The sequence below is a fragment of the Salvelinus alpinus genome, chromosome 31 (genome assembly GCF_045679555.1).
Source record: "Salvelinus alpinus chromosome 31, SLU_Salpinus.1, whole genome shotgun sequence".
NCBI lineage: Eukaryota > Metazoa > Chordata > Actinopteri > Salmoniformes > Salmonidae > Salvelinus > Salvelinus alpinus.
The window spans coordinates 41,540,524-41,559,004 of NC_092116.1; the positions used below are offsets into that span (position 1 = coordinate 41,540,524).

Here is an 18,481-nt window from a genome sequence, read left to right on the forward strand (position 1 = left end):
AGGTCATACAGGCCCTAGTATCTACCTTCTTAACAACACTATCAACAAGGCAGGTCCTACAGGCCCTAGTTTCTGCCTTCTTAACAACACTATCAACAAGGCAGGTCCTACAGGCCCTAGTTTCTACCTTCTTAACAACACTATCAACAAGGCAGGTCCTACAGGCCCTAGTTTCTACCTTCTTAACAGCACTATCAACTAGGCAGGTCCTACAGGCCCTAGTTTCTACCTTCTTAACAACACTATCAACAAGGCAGGTCCTACAGGCCCTAGTTTCTACCTTCTTAACAACACTATCAACAAGGCAGGTCCTACAGGCCCTAGTTTCTACCTTCCTAGTTTTGTTACACCTGGACTACTGTTCAGTCATGTGGTCAGGTCCCACAAAATTACAATTGGTTCAGAACAGGGCAGCACGGCTGGTCCTTGGATGTACACACAGCTAATATTAATAATATGCATGTCAATCTCTCATGGCTCAAAGTGGAGGAGAGATTGACTTCATCACTGCTTGTATTTGTGAGAGGGTAATGAGATGTTGAATGCACCGAGATGTCTGTTTGAACTACTGGCACACAGCTCAGACACCCATTCATACCCCACAAGACATGCCACCAGAGGTCTCTTCACAGTCCCCAAGTCCAGAACAGACTATGGGAGGTGCACAGTACTACATAGAGCCATGACTACATGGAACTCTATTCCACATCAGGTAACTGATGCAGCAGTAGAATCAGATTTAAAAAATACACCTTATGGAACAGCAGGGACTGTGAAGCAACACAAACATAGGCACAGACACATATATACACACACAGGATAAAATACGCACTATACACACATGTACACATGGATTTAGTACTGTAGATATGTGGTGGTGGAGTAGGGGCCTGAGGGAACACAATGTGTTGTGAAATATGTGATTGTATTGTAATGTTTTAAAGTTGTATAACTGCCTTAATTTTGCTGGACCCCAGGAAGAGTAGCTGCTACCTTGTCAGGAACTAATGGGGATCCATAATAAACCCCAGGAAGAGTAGCTGCTGCCTTGGCAGGAACTAATGGGGATCCATAATAAACCCCAGGAAGAGTAGCTGCTGCCTTGACAGGAACTAATGGGGATCCATAATAAACACCAGGAAGAGTAGCTGCTGCCTTGGCAGGAACTAATGGGGATCCATAATAAACCCCAGGAAGAGTAGCTTCTGCCTTGGCAGGAACTAATGGGGATCCATAATAAACCCTAGGAAGAGTAGCTGCTGCCTTGGCAGGAACTAATGGGGATCCATAATAAACCCCAGGAAGAGTAGCTGCTGCCTTGGCAGGAACTAATGGGGATCCATAATAAACCCCAGGAAGAGTAGCTGCTGCCTTGGCAGGAACTAATGGGGATCCATAATAAACCCCAGGAAGAGTAGCTGCTGCCTTGGCAGGAACTAATGAGGATCCATAATAAACCCCAGGAAGAGTAGCTGCTGCCTTGGCAGGAACTAATGGGGATCCATAATAAACCCCAGGAAGAGTAGCTGCTGCCTTGGCAGGAACAAATGGGGATCCATAATAAACCCCAGGAAGAGAAGCTGCTGCCTTGGCAGGAACTAATGGGGATCATGATCCTTAATAAACCCCAGGAAGAGTAGCTTTGCTGCAGGATGGACTGGTGTACTTCACAAAATAGATGGCATCATGAGGGAGGAAAATGATGTGGATATATTGAAGCAACATCACAAGACATCAGTCATGAAGTTAAAGCTTGGTCGCAAATGGGTCTTCCAAATGGACAAATACCCCAAGCATACTTCCAAAGTTGTGGCCAAATGGCTTAAGGACAACAAAGTCAAGATATTGGAGTGGCCATCACAAAGCCCTCACCTCAATCCCATAGAACATTTGTGGGCAGAACTGAAAAAGCGTGTGGGAGCAAGGAGGCCTACAAACCTGACTCAGTTACACCAGCTCTGTCAGTAGGAATGGGCCAAAATTCACCCAACTTATTGTGGGAAGCTTGTGAAAGGCAACCCGAAACGTTTGACCCAAGTTAAACAATTTAAAGGCAATGCTAGCAAATACTAATTGAGTGTATGTAAACTTCTGACCCACTGGGAATGTGATGAAAGAAATAAAGCTGAAATAAATAATTGTCTCTACTAATATTCTGACATTTCACATTCTTAAAATAAAGTGGTGATCCTAACTGACCTAAGACAGGGAATTTTTACTAGGATTAAATGTCAGGAATTGTGAAAAACTGAGTTTAAATGTATTTGTCTAAGGTGTATGTAAACTTCCGACTTCAACTGTATTTTTAAACTAACAAAACAGCACAGTTGTTGAGGATCCCATAAAATGGTAGCCATCCTCACCGGCCCCATTCTTCTACAATGGCAGCCATCCTCACCGGGCCCATTCTTCTACAATGGCAGCCATCCTCACCGGCCCCATTCTTCTACAATGGCAGCCATCCTCACCGGCCCCATTCTTCTACAATGGCAGCCATCCTCACCGGCCCCATTCTTCTACAATGGCAGCCATCCTCACCGGCCCCATTCTTCTACAATGGCAGCCATCCTCACCAGCCCCATTCTTCTACAATGGCAGATGATTTTCTTGTCGTCTTTATGTGCCACACACTCCTCTGGCATCTACAACATAAACATTTCCAGTGAAGTGCAGAGATGAACTTAAAATAAACAAGTTGTAAACTGGGTAACATTATTAAGATATGTTATTAAAACTGTGAGAATAATGACATGCTTGGTCTTTTTATGGACGTGTCTTTTTGCCAGGAAGACACTCTCGTAGAAGCCCTTCTGAATAGAGAGACAACAGTAAACATCAAACCAACATGGGGGATGGACGGACATGGTTTAAGAGACAGCAAATCTGATAGAAATGAAAGATCTGCCTGATTGATGTTCTTAACTGACTTGCCTAGTTAAATAAAGGTTAAATAAAATGTAAATTAAAATACTGTTGGCCTTGCAGTGGGTAGAGGAAGTCAAGCCAGACAGCGTAGTAATTTGCTCTGAGTCATGTGCAGTGTTGATGAGTTTTTAGTCCTTTAGCTTACGAATCGAGACGAGACTTGCTTTATGACGTACTACAAACCCATAGAGATAAGAGTTACTTGGGTCCCAGCCCATGTGAAGGGGAACAAGGCAGTTGATGTACTGGCTAAACAAGCACTAAGTAGTGGGGATGTTGATGTACTGGCTAAACAAGCACTAAGTAGTGGGGATGTTGATGTACTGGCTAAACAAGCACTAAGTAGTGGGGATGTTGATGTACTGGCTGAACAAGCACTAAGTAGTGGGGATGTTGATGTACTGACTAAACAAGCACTAAGTAGTGGGGATGTTGATGTACTGGGTTAACAAGCACTTAGTAGTGGGGATGTTGATGTACTGGCTAAACAACCACTAAGTAGTGGGGATGTTGATGTACTGGCTAAACAAGCACTAAGTAGTGGGGATGTTGATGTACTGGCTAAACAAGCACTAAGTAGTGGGGATGTTGATGTACTGGGTTAACAAGCACTTAGTAGTGGGGATGTTGATGTACTGGCTAAACAACCACTAAGTAGTGGGGATGTTGATGTACTGGCTAAACAAGCACTAAGTAGTGGGGATGTTGATGTACCGGCTAAACAAGCACTAAGTAGTGGGGATGTTGATGTACTGGCTGAACAAGCACTAAGTAGTGGGGATGTTGATGTACTGACTAAACAAGCACTAAGTAGTGGGGATGTTGATGTACTGGCTAAACAAGCACTAAGTAGTGGGGATGTTGATGTACTGGCTAAACAAGCACTAAGTAGTGGGGATGTTGATGTACTGGCTGAACAAGCACTTAGTAGAGGGGATGTTGATGTACTGGCTAAACAAGCACTAAGTAGTGGGGATGTTGATGTACTGACTAAACAAGCACTAAGTAGTGGGGATGTTGATGTACTGGGTTAACAAGCACTTAGTAGTGGGGATGTTGATGTACTGGCTAAACAAGCACTAAGTAGAGGGGATGTTGATGTACCGGCTAAACAAGCACTAAGTAGTGGGGATGTTGATGTACTGGCTGAACAAGCACTAAGTAGTGGGGATGTTGATGTACTGACTAAACAAGCACTAAGTAGTGGGGATGTTGATGTACTGGCTAAACAAGCACTAAGTAGTGGGGATGTTGATGTACTGACTAAACAAGCACTAAGTAGTGGGGATGTTGATGTACTGGCTAAACAAGCACTAAGTAGTGGGGATGTTGATGTACTGGCTGAACAAGCACTTAGTAGTGGGGATGTTGATGTACTGGCTAAACAAGCACTAAGTAGAGGGGATGTTGATGTACTGGCTAAACAAGCACTTAGTAGTGGGGATGTTGATGTACTGGCTAAACAAGCACTAAGTAGTGGGGATGTTGATGTACTGGCTAAACAAGCACTAAGTAGTGGGGATGTTGATGTACTGGCTAAACAAGCACTAAGTAGTGGGGATGTTGATGTACCGGCTAAACAAGCACTAAGTAGTGGGGATGTTGATGTACTGGCTAAACAAGCACTAAGTAGTGGGGATGTTGATGTACTGGGTTAACAAGCACTAAGTAGAGGGGATGTTGATGTACTGGCTAAACAAGCACTAAGTAGTGGGGATGTTGATGTACTGGCTAAACAAGCACTTAGTAGTGGGGATGTTGATGTACTGGCTGAACAAGCACTTAGTAGTGGGGATGTTGATGTACTGGCTAAACAAGCACTAAGTAGAGGGGATGTTGATGTACTGGCTAAACAAGCACTAAGTAGTGGGGATGTTGATGTACTGGCTAAACAAGCACTAAGTAGTGGGGATGTTGATGTACTGGCTGAACAAGCACTAAGTAGTGGGGATGTTGATGTACTGGCTAAACAAGCACTAAGTAGAGGGGATGTTGATGTACTGGCTAAACAAGCACTAAGTAGAGGGGATGTTGATGTACTGGCTAAACAAGCACTAAGTAGTGGGGATGTTGATGTACTGGCTAAACAAGCACTAAGTAGTGGGGATGTTGATGTACTGGCTAAACAAGCACTAAGTAGAGGGGATGTTGATGTACTGGCTAAACAAGCACTAAGTAGTGGGGATGTTGATGTACTGGCTAAACAAGCACTAAGTAGTGGGGATGTTGATGTACTGGCTAAACAAGCACTAAGTAGTGGGGATGTTGATGTACTGGCTGAACAAGCACTAAGTAGTGGGGATGTTGATGTACTGGCTGAACAAGCACTAAGTAGTGGGGATGTTGATGTACTGGCTAAACAAGCACTAAGTAGTGGGGATGTTGATGTACTGGCTGAACAAGCACTAAGTAGTGGGGATGTTGATGTACTGGCTGAACAAGCACTAAGTAGTAGGGATGTTGATGTACTGGCTAAACAAGCACTTAGTAGTGGGGATGTTGATGTACTGGCTAAACAAGCACTAAGTAGAGGGGATGTTGATGTACTGACTAAACAAGCACTAAGTAGTGGGGATGTTGATGTACTGACTAAACAAGCACTAGGTAGTGGGGATGTTGATGTACTGGCTAAACAAGCACTAAGTAGTGGGGATGTTGATGTACTGGGTTAACAAGCACTAAGTAGTGGGGGATGTTGATGTACTGGCTAAACAAGCACTAAGTAGTGGGGATGTTGATGTACTGGCTAAACAAGCACTAAGTAGTGGGGATGTTGATGTACTGGCTAAACAAGCACTAAGTAGTGGGGATGTTGATGTACTGGCTAAACAAGCACTTAGTAGTGGGGATGTTGATGTACTGGCTAAACAAGCACTAAGTAGTGGGGATGTTGATGTACTGGCTGAACAAGCACTAAGTAGTGGGGATGTTGATGTACTGGGTTAACAAGCACTAAGTAATGGGGATGTTGATGTACTGGCTAAACAAGCACTTAGTAGTGGGGATGTTGATGTACTGGCTAAACAACCACTAAGTAGTGGGGATGTTGATGTACTGGCTAAACAAGCACTTAGTAGTGGGGATGTTGATGTACTGGGTTAACAAGCACTTAGTAGTGGGGATGTTGATGTACTGGCTAAACAAGCACTAAGTAGTGGGGATGTTGATGTACTGGCTGAACAAGCACTAAGTAGTGGGGATGTTGATGTACTGGCTAAACAAGCACTAAGTAGTGGGGATGTTGATGTACTGGCTAAACAAGCACTAAGTAGTGGGGGATGTTGATGTACTGGGTTAACAAGCACTAAGTAGTGGGGATGTTGATGTACTGGCTAAAAAAGCACTAAGTAGTGGGGATGTTGATGTACTGACTAAACAAGCACTAAGTAGTGGGGATGTTGATGTACTGACTAAACAAGCACTAAGTAGTGGGGATGTTGATGTACTGACTAAACAAGCACTAAGTAGTGGGGATGTTGATGTACTGACTAAACAAGCACTAAGTAGTGGGGATGTTGATGTACTGACTAAACAAGCACTAAGTAGTGGGGATGTTGATGTACTGACTAAACAAGCACTAAGTAGTGGGGATGTTGATGTACTGGCTAAACAAGCACTAAGTAGTGGGGATGTTGATGTACTGGCTAAACAAGCACTAAGTAGTGGGGATGTTGATGTACTGACTAAACAAGCACTAAGTAGTGGGGATGTTGATGTACTGACTAAACAAGCACTAAGTAGTGGGGATGTTGATGTACTGACTAAACAAGCACTAAGTAGTGGGGATGTTGATGTACTGACTAAACAAGCACTAAGTAGTGGGGATGTTGATGTACTGGCTAAACAAGCACTAAGTAGTGGGGATGTTGATGTACTGACTAAACAAGCACTAAGTAGTGGGGATGTTGATGTACTGGCTAAACAAGCACTAAGTAGTGGGGATGTTGATGTACTGACTAAACAAGCACTAAGTAGTGGGGATGTTGATGTACTGACTAAACAAGCACTAAGTAGTGGGGATGTTGATGTACTGACTAAACAAGCACTAAGTAGTGGGGATGTTGATGTACTGACTAAACAAGCACTAAGTAGTGGGGATGTTGATGTACTGGCTGAACAAGCACTAAGTAGTGGGGATGTTGATGTACTGGCTAAACAAGCACTAAGTAGTGGGGATGTTGATGTACTGGCTAAACAAGCACTAAGTAGTGGGGATGTTGATGTACTGGCTAAACAAGCACTAAGTAGTGGGGATGTTGATGTACTGACTAAACAAGCACTAAGTAGTGGGGATGTTGATGTACTGGCTGAACAAGCACTAAGTAGTGGGGATGTTGATGTACTGACTAAACAAGCACTAAGTAGTGGGGATGTTGATGTACTGACTAAACAAGCACTAAGTAGTGGGGATGTTGATGTACTGGGTTAACAAGCACTAAGTAGTGGGGATGTTGATGTACTGGCTAAACAAGCACTAAGTAGTGGGGATGTTGATGTACTGGCTAAACAAGCACTAAGTAGTGGGGATGTTGATGTACTGGCTAAACAAGCACTTAGTAGTGGGGATGTTGATGTACTGGCTAAACAAGCACTAAGTAGTGGGGATGTTGATGTACTGGCTGAACAAGCACTAAGTAGTGGGGATGTTGATGTACTGGGTTAACAAGCACTAAGTAGTGGGGATGTTGATGTACTGGCTGAACAAGCACTAAGTAGTGGGGATGTTGATGTACTGGCTAAACAACCACTAAGTAGTGGGGATGTTGATGTACTGGCTAAACAAGCACTAAGTAGTGGGGATGTTGATGTACTGGCTAAACAAGCACTTAGTAGTGGGGATGTTGATGTACTGGCTAAACAAGCACTAAGTAGTGGGGATGTTGATGTACTGGCTGAACAAGCACTAAGTAGTGGGGATGTTGATGTACTGGGTTAACAAGCACTAAGTAGTGGGGATGTTGATGTACTGGCTAAACAAGCACTTAGTAGTGGGGATGTTGATGTACTGGCTAAACAACCACTAAGTAGTGGGGATGTTGATGTACTGGCTAAACAAGCACTTAGTAGTGGGGATGTTGATGTACTGGGTTAACAAGCACTTAGTAGTGGGGATGTTGATGTACTGGCTAAACAAGCACTAAGTAGTGGGGATGTTGATGTACTGGCTGAACAAGCACTAAGTAGTGGGGATGTTGATGTACTGGCTAAACAAGCACTAAGTAGTGGGGATGTTGATGTACTGGCTAAACAAGCACTAAGTAGTGGGGGATGTTGATGTACTGGGTTAACAAGCACTAAGTAGTGGGGATGTTGATGTACTGGCTAAAAAAGCACTAAGTAGTGGGGATGTTGATGTACTGACTAAACAAGCACTAAGTAGTGGGGATGTTGATGTACTGACTAAACAAGCACTAAGTAGTGGGGATGTTGATGTACTGACTAAACAAGCACTAAGTAGTGGGGATGTTGATGTACTGACTAAACAAGCACTAAGTAGTGGGGATGTTGATGTACTGACTAAACAAGCACTAAGTAGTGGGGATGTTGATGTACTGGCTAAACAAGCACTAAGTAGTGGGGATGTTGATGTACTGGCTAAACAAGCACTAAGTAGTGGGGATGTTGATGTACTGACTAAACAAGCACTAAGTAGTGGGGATGTTGATGTACTGGCTGAACAAGCACTAAGTAGTGGGGATGTTGATGTACTGGCTAAACAAGCACTAAGTAGTGGGGATGTTGATGTACTGACTAAACAAGCACTAAGTAGTGGGGATGTTGATGTACTGACTAAACAAGCACTAAGTAGTGGGGATGTTGATGTACTGGCTGAACAAGCACTAAGTAGTGGGGATGTTGATGTACTGGCTAAACAAGCACTAAGTAGTGGGGATGTTGATGTACTGGCTAAACAAGCACTAAGTAGTGGGGATGTTGATGTACTGGCTAAACAAGCACTAAGTAGTGGGGATGTTGATGTACTGACTAAACAAGCACTAAGTAGTGGGGATGTTGATGTACTGGCTGAACAAGCACTAAGTAGTGGGGATGTTGATGTACTGACTAAACAAGCACTAAGTAGTGGGGATGTTGATGTACTGACTAAACAAGCACTAAGTAGTGGGGATGTTGATGTACTGACTAAACAAGCACTAAATAGTGGGGATGTTGATGTACTGACTAAACAAGCACTAAGTAGTGGGGATGTTGATGTACTGGCTGAACAAGCACTAAGTAGTGGGGATGTTGATGTACTGGCTGAACAAGCACTAAGTAGTGGGGATGTTGATGTACTGGCTAAACAAGCACTAAGTAGTGGGGATGTTGATGTACTGGCTAAACAACCACTAAGTAGTGGGGATGTTGATGTACTGGCTGAACAAGGACTAAGTAGTGGGGATGTTGATGTACTGGCTAAACAAGCACTAAGTAGTGGGGATGTTGATGTACTGGCTAAACAAGCACTAAGTAGTGGGGATGTTGATGTACTGGCTGAACAAGGACTAAGTAGTGGGGATGTTGATGTACTGGCTAAACAAGCACTAAGTAGTGGGGATGTTGATGTACTGGCTAAACAAGCACTAAGTAGTGGGGATGTTGATGTACTGGCTGAACAAGGACTAAGTAGTGGGGATGTTGATGTACTGGCTAAACAAGCACTAAGTAGTAGGGATGTTGATGTACTGGCTAAACAAGCACTAAGTAGTGGGGGTGTTGATGTACTGGCTAACCAAGCACTAAGTAGTGGGGATGTTGATGTACTGGCTAACCAAGCACTAAGTAGTAGGGATGTTGATGTACTGGACAAACAACCACTAAGTAGGGGGGATGTTGATGTACTGGCTAAACAAGCACTAGAGATGTAGAGATGGCAGGTTAAAAGCCTGATATGGACAGTGATGGTGCAGGGTAGCCTAGTGGTTAGCGCATTGGACTAGTAACCGAAAGGTTGCAAGTTCAAATCCCCGAGCTGACAAGGTACAAAGCAGTTAACCCACTGTGCCTAGGCCGTCATTGAAAATAAGAATGTGTTAAATAAAGGTAACATTTAAAAAAAGAGTTGGAATGAGCAGTTGAATAGAGATACTAAGGGCATGCATTTATTTCAAGTGGGGAAGAGAGGAGGGTATTTTTTACAAGATTAAGGGTGGGTCACAGGTAGTAGATTAAGGGTGGGTCACAGGTAGTAGATTAAGGGTGGGTCACAGGTAGTAGATTAAGGGTGGGTCACAGGTAGTAGATTAAGGGTGGGTCACAGGTAGTAGATTAAGGGTGGGTCACAGGTAGTAGATTAAGACCTTAAACGTGATAGGAAAGCATCCAACAGGAAAGTGTGATTGTTGCCAGGAAACAGAGACCGTGAAGCATGTGTGCTGCAGTATCAGAGGGAAAGACAGAGGCTGAGATCTAGTATGAGGGAGAAGGGGATACAGGAAATGAGTTGAAAGAGTATATTTACTACAACGTCATTAGATAGAGTCTCAAATATTTTGTTATTTTTTTTAAGAGCAACGGGGCTGGCAGGTAGGATTTAGTTTCTCCTCGTCTCCGGCCCACACTCATGTACAGTAGGTGGCGGTAATGCACCATAACGTTGGATGCCAACCGCCGATAAACCCCTCCCTAGAAGAAGTTCGTTTTATTTAACTTTAAACTCTGCATTGTTGGGAAAGGTCGTTTGCAAACATTTCACGAAAAAGTCTACATTAGTTGTATTCGGCGTATGTGACAAATGGAATTAGATGTTGTATTTGATAGGTTTTTATTAAAAGTATGAATTTCAGCACCGCAGTTGGAAATGTATATTTTGACAAGAATCGACTGATGGTGTCTAAATGTTGTCAAAACTCAACTCCGCCTCGATATAAGAGAACGGAGTTGAGCGGTCCTCGACCACCACGAAACGGACGAGTTTAGGAAGATGTTTTCCAGTTACAGCGAAACCGGGATAGCGGAGGTACAGCTAAAATAAGTCCATGTAAAATACGTTCGAATTGAATAGATACAACAACAAAACAACACTGCTTGAAATGCAGGCAAGTAGCCAGTATTTCTGGCAACAAGGTTCCTTAAAACAGCTAGCTTCATTTAATTTGTGAAACGGATCCCAGGGCGGTTTTGGGTTGTCCCTCCGGTACTCCACATAGTTTTTGTCTAGTTTGGGGTAGATAAGAATAAACCGACACAAGACCTGCCCTTAGTAAACATATATCAGGGAGCCTCCACACTAGACCCTAGAAGCATCTACTTCCGGTAGCTAGCCGGCTAACAGCAAGCCAACAACCATTAGCCTTCGCGGGCTGGACGCTACAGCAGTTATCGGCTATTCCTATTCACCGCTAAAAATCTAATCAACAAACCGCCTCCTTTCTCGTAGTCCTTATCTGTAAGTGATACGCCGGTGGTTGAGTTAGTGTATCGTCATTTCGTGGCTGTGAGTGACTTTTGACACACCGGTTCTCGACATGTCGGCGGTCCAACGGATGAAAGTGGCTAACGAGAAACACAGCAAGACCATAACGCAGCGAGGACACGTCCAGAAGACCACGGTTAGAATCTAGCTAGTTAACTAACATTAGCTGGCTGTCAGCTCCACACACACCGATAGCTACTAGGCAGCCGATAGTGTATGGGCGCTAGGTCTGCACTATCGGCTGCCTAGGCTATGATGGCTAACGTTACCGGCTAACTAGTTGGCTATTCAATCAGCTGGCCATTCAAACTGAAAGCTCACTGTAACAAGTTGAAGCTACAAGCTGTCTGCCTGAGAATCAAACTGATAGCTCACCATTCACAGTGCACGATACTGTAGTTCATTAAATGTTATAGTTCTTAATCAAGAATAAATCAATCTTAGCTAAGACACGTTTTGGCTGCCGACACGTTAGCAAGCATGCTTGTCCATCTAGCTAGCTAGGGATTCTAATTTTGGCTGTCTTGACCATTCGACTTAAGTCTGCGTTTCAAAGTAGACAGCCCTCGACCCTAAACCCTCAGCCCTAAACCCTCAGCCCGTTTTACGTCGTCAGATCCGAGTGTACCTTAATTGTCATTGAAATGATCTGAAGTTGAGCTTTAAAAAGAACCAACCTAAAGCTATTAATGTACCTAGTAAGCTAACGTATCTAGCTAGCACTCCTGTCAGATAGCTAGCTACAGTTACCCATAGCGAGCTAGCTGTTTTTAATAGTTTGGTCATTTATTCCAATATAGTTCAGAATTCCCCAAAAATGTTTTTATGATTCTAGTTAACGTTACGTTTTATAGGCTCCTCACTACGAGACTAGATCAATTTGCCAACGCTAAAACCAATGTCTATATATTTTAGAAAGCTAGCGTCATACTTGTTTCTGACATCCCGAAAATGCAGCCTTGTTTATTACATTTGACACTTCGCGGTCCCCAGAGTTTGACATGTGACTACAGTTTAATTGTGGGTCATATCAACCCCGCAAGGGACCAAAGTTGTCCACTCGCTCCCTCTAGCTAAATCGAGGGCCGAGGAGGCGACGTTAGTGAATACGACCAACACTTAAAAGGGCAATCAATCTGCATTCGGTTTGGACGGGGATTCCCCCCGAGGGAATGTAGCTGGCTGAGGGGGTAAAAATACCGTGTTTGGCCTGCAGCTTTGGGGACATGATATCTATCCATGTTCATGTAAACATTGTTGTGCTACATTACCCAACTAGTAGCTCATTTGCCAGTGAAATTGACTCTAGATGTTTGACTAGTCAGTGGGCTTTAAAGCAAGCTGTGTGTTTTTGTCAAAGTGTAGACGTTATTACCACCACAACCCTAGCTAGAGCAGGGTGGATGTTCCGTTCTAGGGACGTGGTTGGCTAGCGAACCTTAGATCACTACCTAGAGCTAATCACTGATCACTTCATACAGTGATTTTTTGTTGTTGTTGTAGCAGGTTAGGATAGTGTTTTTCCTTACCTTAACCTCAGTCTCCTAACCTGCAACAAAACAGTATCGAAGTGCTGCCTACTGGCATGACGCGGTTCGTCTGGACCTGCATGACATGCGCTGTTCTCACACTCTCCCGTCGTGGATAGAAAGTGTGCATAAAACCAGTCTAGTAATGCCAAATAGTACAGTGAGTCCACCCGCAACACGAGTTTACTAGGGATTGATTCATTATGCAGTGTACTATCTATAGCTATATACTGTGATTTAGTTATTTATAAACTTTAAAAAAATAAATATTACATATCAAATAGCGTAACAACGAGGGGAAAAAAGTCGTGGTCTTGACGATAAATTCAGCCACTATCCACTTTTCCTGGCTAATAGCCTAGAAAAATGATCTGTAATATTCACAGTAAATTAAATCCAAATTGATACACTCCCCTGGTCTCCTGAAGTCCTCCTTTTTTTGTGTGCAAATGATTTCACCACAGTCTGTAGGTCCAGGTTGTGAATGATTTCACCACGGCCTGTAGGTCCAGGTTGTGAATGATTTCACCACGGCCTGTAGGTCCAGGTTGTGAATGATTTCACCACAGTCTGTAGGTCCAGGTTGTGGATGATTTCACCACAGTCTGTAGGTCCAGGTTGTGGATGATTTCACCACAGTCTGTAGGTCCAGGTTGTGGATGATTTCACCACAGTCTGTAGGTCCAGGTTGTGAATGATTTCACCACAGTCTGTAGGTCCAGGTTGTGAATGATTTCATCACAGTCTGTAGGTCCAGGTTGTGAATGATTTCACCACAGTCTGTAGGTCCAGGTTGTGAATGATTTCACCACAGTCTGTAGGTCCAGGTTGTGGGCCCAGCTGTTTTCTACACTGAGTATTGCCGACCCAGACAGTGTTTCCTGAGACTTGCGTTATACAGTGCATTTGGAAAGTATTCAGACCCTTTTGACTTTCTCCACAGTTTGTTACGTTACAGCCTTATTCTAAAATTGATTAAATACATTTTTTCCTCATCAATCTACACAATGACAAAGCAACTGGGGCGAAGGTTCACCTTCCAACAGGACAACGACCCTAAGCACACAGCCAAGACAACGCAGGACTGTCTTCTGGACAAGTCTCTGAATGTCCTTGAGTTGCCCAGCCAGAGCCCGGACTTGAGCCCGATCGAAAATCTCTGGAGAGACCTGAAAATAGCTGTCCAGCGACGCTCCCCATCCAACCTGACAGAGCTTGAGAGGATCTGCAGAGAAGAATGGGAGAAACTCCCCAAATACAGGTGTGCCAAGCTTGTAGCGTCATACCCAAGAAGACTCGAGGCTGTAATCACTGCCACAGGGTCTTCAACAAAGTACTGAGTAAAGGTTTTATTTCAGTTATTTTTTATTATTATGTTTGGAAAAAATTACCCTTTTTTTGCTTTGTAATTATGGGGTATTGTGTGTAGATTGAGAACAAAATGATTTAATCAATTTTAGAATAAGGCTGTAACCTAACAAAATGTGGAGGAAGTCAATGGGTCTGAATACTTTCCCAATGTACTGTATGTCCATTGCGCTGCACATAAGGGTCTGTTGATGCATGCCAGCTTATACCAGAGATAAGGGACTGTTGATGCATGCCAGTTTATACCAGAGATAAGGGACTGTTGATCCATGCCAGCTTATACCAGAGATAAGGGACTGTTGATGCATGCCAGTTTATACCAGAGATAAGGGACTGTTGATGCATGCCAGCTTATACCAGAGATAAGGGACTGTTGATGCATGCCAGCTCATACCAGAGATAAGGGTCTGTTGATCCATGCCAGCTCATACCAGAGATAAGGGACTGTTGATGCATGCCAGTTTATACCAGAGATAAGGGACTGTTGATGCATGCCAGCTCATACCAGAGATAAGGGACTGTTGATGCATGCCAGCTCATACCAGAGATAAGGGTCTGTTGATGCATGCCAGCTCATACCAGAGATAAGGGACTGTTGATGCATGTCAGCTCATACCAGAGATAAGGGACTGTTGATGCATGCCAGTTTATACCAGAGATAAGGGACTGTTGATGCATGCCAGTTTATACCAGAGATAAGGGACTGTTGATCCATGCCAGCTTATACCAGAGATAAGGGACTGTTGATGCATGCCAGTTTATACCAGAGATAAGGGACTGTTGATGCATGCCAGTTTATACCAGAGATAAGGGACTGTTGATCCATGCCAGCTTATACCAGAGATAAGGGACTGTTGATGCATGCCAGTTTATACCAGAGATAAGGGACTGTTGATGCATGCCAGCTTATACCAGAGATAAGGGACTGTTGATGCATGCCAGCTCATACCAGAGATAAGGGTCTGTTGATCCATGCCAGCTCATACCAGAGATAAGGGACTGTTGATGCATGCCAGCTCATACCAGAGATAAGGGACTGTTGATGCATGTCAGCTCATACCAGAGATAAGGGACTGTTGATGCATGCCAGTTTATACCAGAGATAAGGGTCTGTTGATCCATGCCAGTTTATACCAGAGATAAGGGTCTGTTGATCCATGCCAGCTCATACCAGAGATAAGGGACTGTTGATGCATGCCAGCTCATACCAGAGATAAGGGACTGTTGATGCATGTCAGCTCATACCAGAGATAAGGGACTGTTGATGCATGCCAGCTTATACCAGAGATAAGGGTCTGTTGATCCATGCCAGTTTATACCAGAGATAAGGGTCTGTTGATGCATGCCAGCTCATACCAGAGATAAGGGTCTGTTGATGCATGCCAGCTCATACCAGAGATAAGGGACTGTTGATGCATGCCAGTTTATACCAGAGATACGGGACTGTTGATGCATGCCAGTTTATACCAGAGATAAGGGACTGTTGATCCATGCCAGTTTATACCAGAGATAAGGGACTGTTGATCCATGCCAGCTCATACCAGAGATAAGGGACTCTTGATACATGCCAGCTCATACCAGAGATAAGGGACTGTTGATGAATGCCAGCTTATACCAGAGATAAGGGACTGTTGATGCATGCCAGTTTATACCAGAGATAAGGGACTGTTGATCCATGCCAGTTTATACCAGAGATAAGGGACTGTTGATGCATGCCAGCTTATACCAGAGATAAGGGACTGTTGATGCATGCCAGCTTATACCAGAGATAAGGGACTGTTGATCCATGCCAGCTCATACCAGAGATAAGGGACTCTTGATACATGCCAGCTCATACCAGAGATAAGGGACTGTTGATGAATGCCAGCTTATACCAGAGATAAGGGTCTGTTGATGCATGCCAGCTTATACCAGAGATAAGGGTCTGTTGATCCATGCCAGCTCATACCAGAGATAAGGGACTGTTGATCCATGCCAGTTTATACCAGAGATAAGGGACTGTTGATGCATGCCAGTTTATACCAGAGATAAGGGACTGTTGATCCATGCCAGTTTATACCAGAGATAAGGGACTGTTGATGCATGCCAGTTTATACCAGAGATAAGGGTCTGTTGATCCATGCCAGTTTATACCAGAGATAAGGGACTGTTGATGCATGCCAGTTTATACCAGAGATAAGGGTCTGTTGATGCATGGCAGTTTATACCAGAGATAAGGGACTGTTGATGCATGCCAGCTCATACCAGAGATAAGGGACTGTTGATCCATGCCAGCTCATACCAGAGATAAGGGACTGTTGATCCATGCCAGCTCATACCAGAGATAAGGGACTGTTGATCCATGCCAGCTCATACCAGAGATAAGGGACTGTTGATCCATGCCAGTTTATACCAGAGATAAGGGACTGTTGATCCATGCCAGTTTATACCAGAGATAAGGGACTGTTGATCCATGCCAGTTTATACCAGAGATAAGGGACTGTTGATCCATGCCAGTTTATACCAGAGATAAGGGACTGTTGATCCATGCCAGTTTATACCAGAGATAAGGGACTGTTGATGCATGCCAGTTTATACCAGAGATAAGGGACTGTTGATGCATGCCAGTTTATACCAGAGATAAGGGACTGTTGATGCATGCCAGTTTATACCAGAGATAAGGGTCTGTTGATGCATGTCAGCTCATACCAGAGATAAGGGTCTGTTGATGCATGCCAGCTCATACCAGAGATAAGGGACTGTTGATCCATGCCAGCTCATACCAGAGATAAGGGTCTGTTGATGCATGCCAGCTCATACCAGAGATAAGGGACTGTTGATCCATGCCAGCTCATACCAGAGATAAGGGTCTGTTGATGCATGCCAGCTCATACCAGAGATAAGGGACTGTTGATCCATGCCAGCTCATACCAGAGATAAGGGACTGTTGATCCATGCCAGTTTATACCAGAGATAAGGGACTGTTGATCCATGCCAGCTCATACCAGAGATAAGGGACTGTTGATGCATGCCAGTTTATACCAGAGATAAGGGACTGTTGATGCATGCCAGTTTATACCAGAGATAAGGGACTGTTGATCCATGCCAGTTTATACCAGAGATACGGGACTGTTGATCCATGCCAGTTTATACCAGAGATAAGGGACTGTTGATGCATGCCAGTTTATACCAGAGATAAGGGACTGTTGATGCATGCCAGTTTATACCAGAGATAAGGGACTGTTGATCCATGCCAGCTCATACCAGAGATAAGGGACTGTTGATCCATGCCAGTTTATACCAGAGATAAGGGACTGTTGATCCATGCCAGCTCATACCAGAGATAAGGGACTGTTGATGCATGCCAGTTTATACCAGAGATAAGGGACTGTTGATGCATGCCAGTTTATACCAGAGATAAGGGACTGTTGATCCATGCCAGTTTATACCAGAGATACGGGACTGTTGATCCATGCCAGTTTATACCAGAGATAAGGGACTGTTGATGCATGCCAGTTTATACCAGAGATACGGGACTGTTGATCCATGCCAGCTCATACCAGAGATAAGGGACTGTTGATCCATGCCAGCTCATACCAGAGATAAGGGACTGTTGATGCATGCCAGTTTATACCAGAGATAAGGGTCTGTTGATGCATGTCAGCTACCAATCACTATGGGACTCCCGGTCGCTATGGGACTCCCGGTCGCTATGGGACCCCCGGTCACTATGGGACTCCCGGTCACAGCCGGATGTGATGCAGCCTTGATTCATTATGCTCAGCACTTGGTTCAGTGTATCAAAGCAGCTGTTTTCTTGCTCAAGCTGCGAGAAACAGCTGTCACTCAGACATTTCTCTCCAAACACAGGGATGTCGACTAGAACAGGACGAGTGTTATCAGAGGAGCTTGTTGGACGACAGACGGGACTAAAATGACGTGGTGTTTGGTGCTCGTGCACATTGTTCCGCTACCTGAGTAAAACTAACCCCGTCTGATTACCTGACCTCCGACCTCCCCAGTAACAATAATCCCGTCTGATTACCTGACCTCCGACCTCCCGAGTAAAACTAACCCCGTCTGATTACCTGACCTCCGACCTCCCCAGTAAAACTAACCCTGTCTGATTACCTGACCTCCGACCTCCCCAGTAAAACTAACCCCGTCTGATTACCTGACCTCCGACCTCCCCAGTAAAACTAACCCCGTCTGATTACCTGACCTCCGACCTCCCCAGTAAAACTAAACCCGTCTGATTACCTGACCT

The 18,481-nt window shown here is 44.2% G+C and overlaps 1 protein-coding gene across 1 annotated transcript in view; it reads left to right on the forward strand.

Annotated features, from left to right (window-relative positions):
- Positions 1-11,123: 11,123 nt before the first annotated feature.
- The window catches only part of LOC139561249 (stress-associated endoplasmic reticulum protein 1), a 14,758-nt gene continuing 7,400 nt past the window's right edge, over positions 11,124-18,481 (forward strand). Inside the window, exon 1 of the mRNA XM_071378225.1 lies at positions 11,124-11,474. Within this exon, the coding sequence (XP_071234326.1) occupies positions 11,391-11,474 (84 nt within the window). The 5' untranslated portion in view covers positions 11,124-11,390. The remainder of the gene's footprint in view (positions 11,475-18,481) is intronic.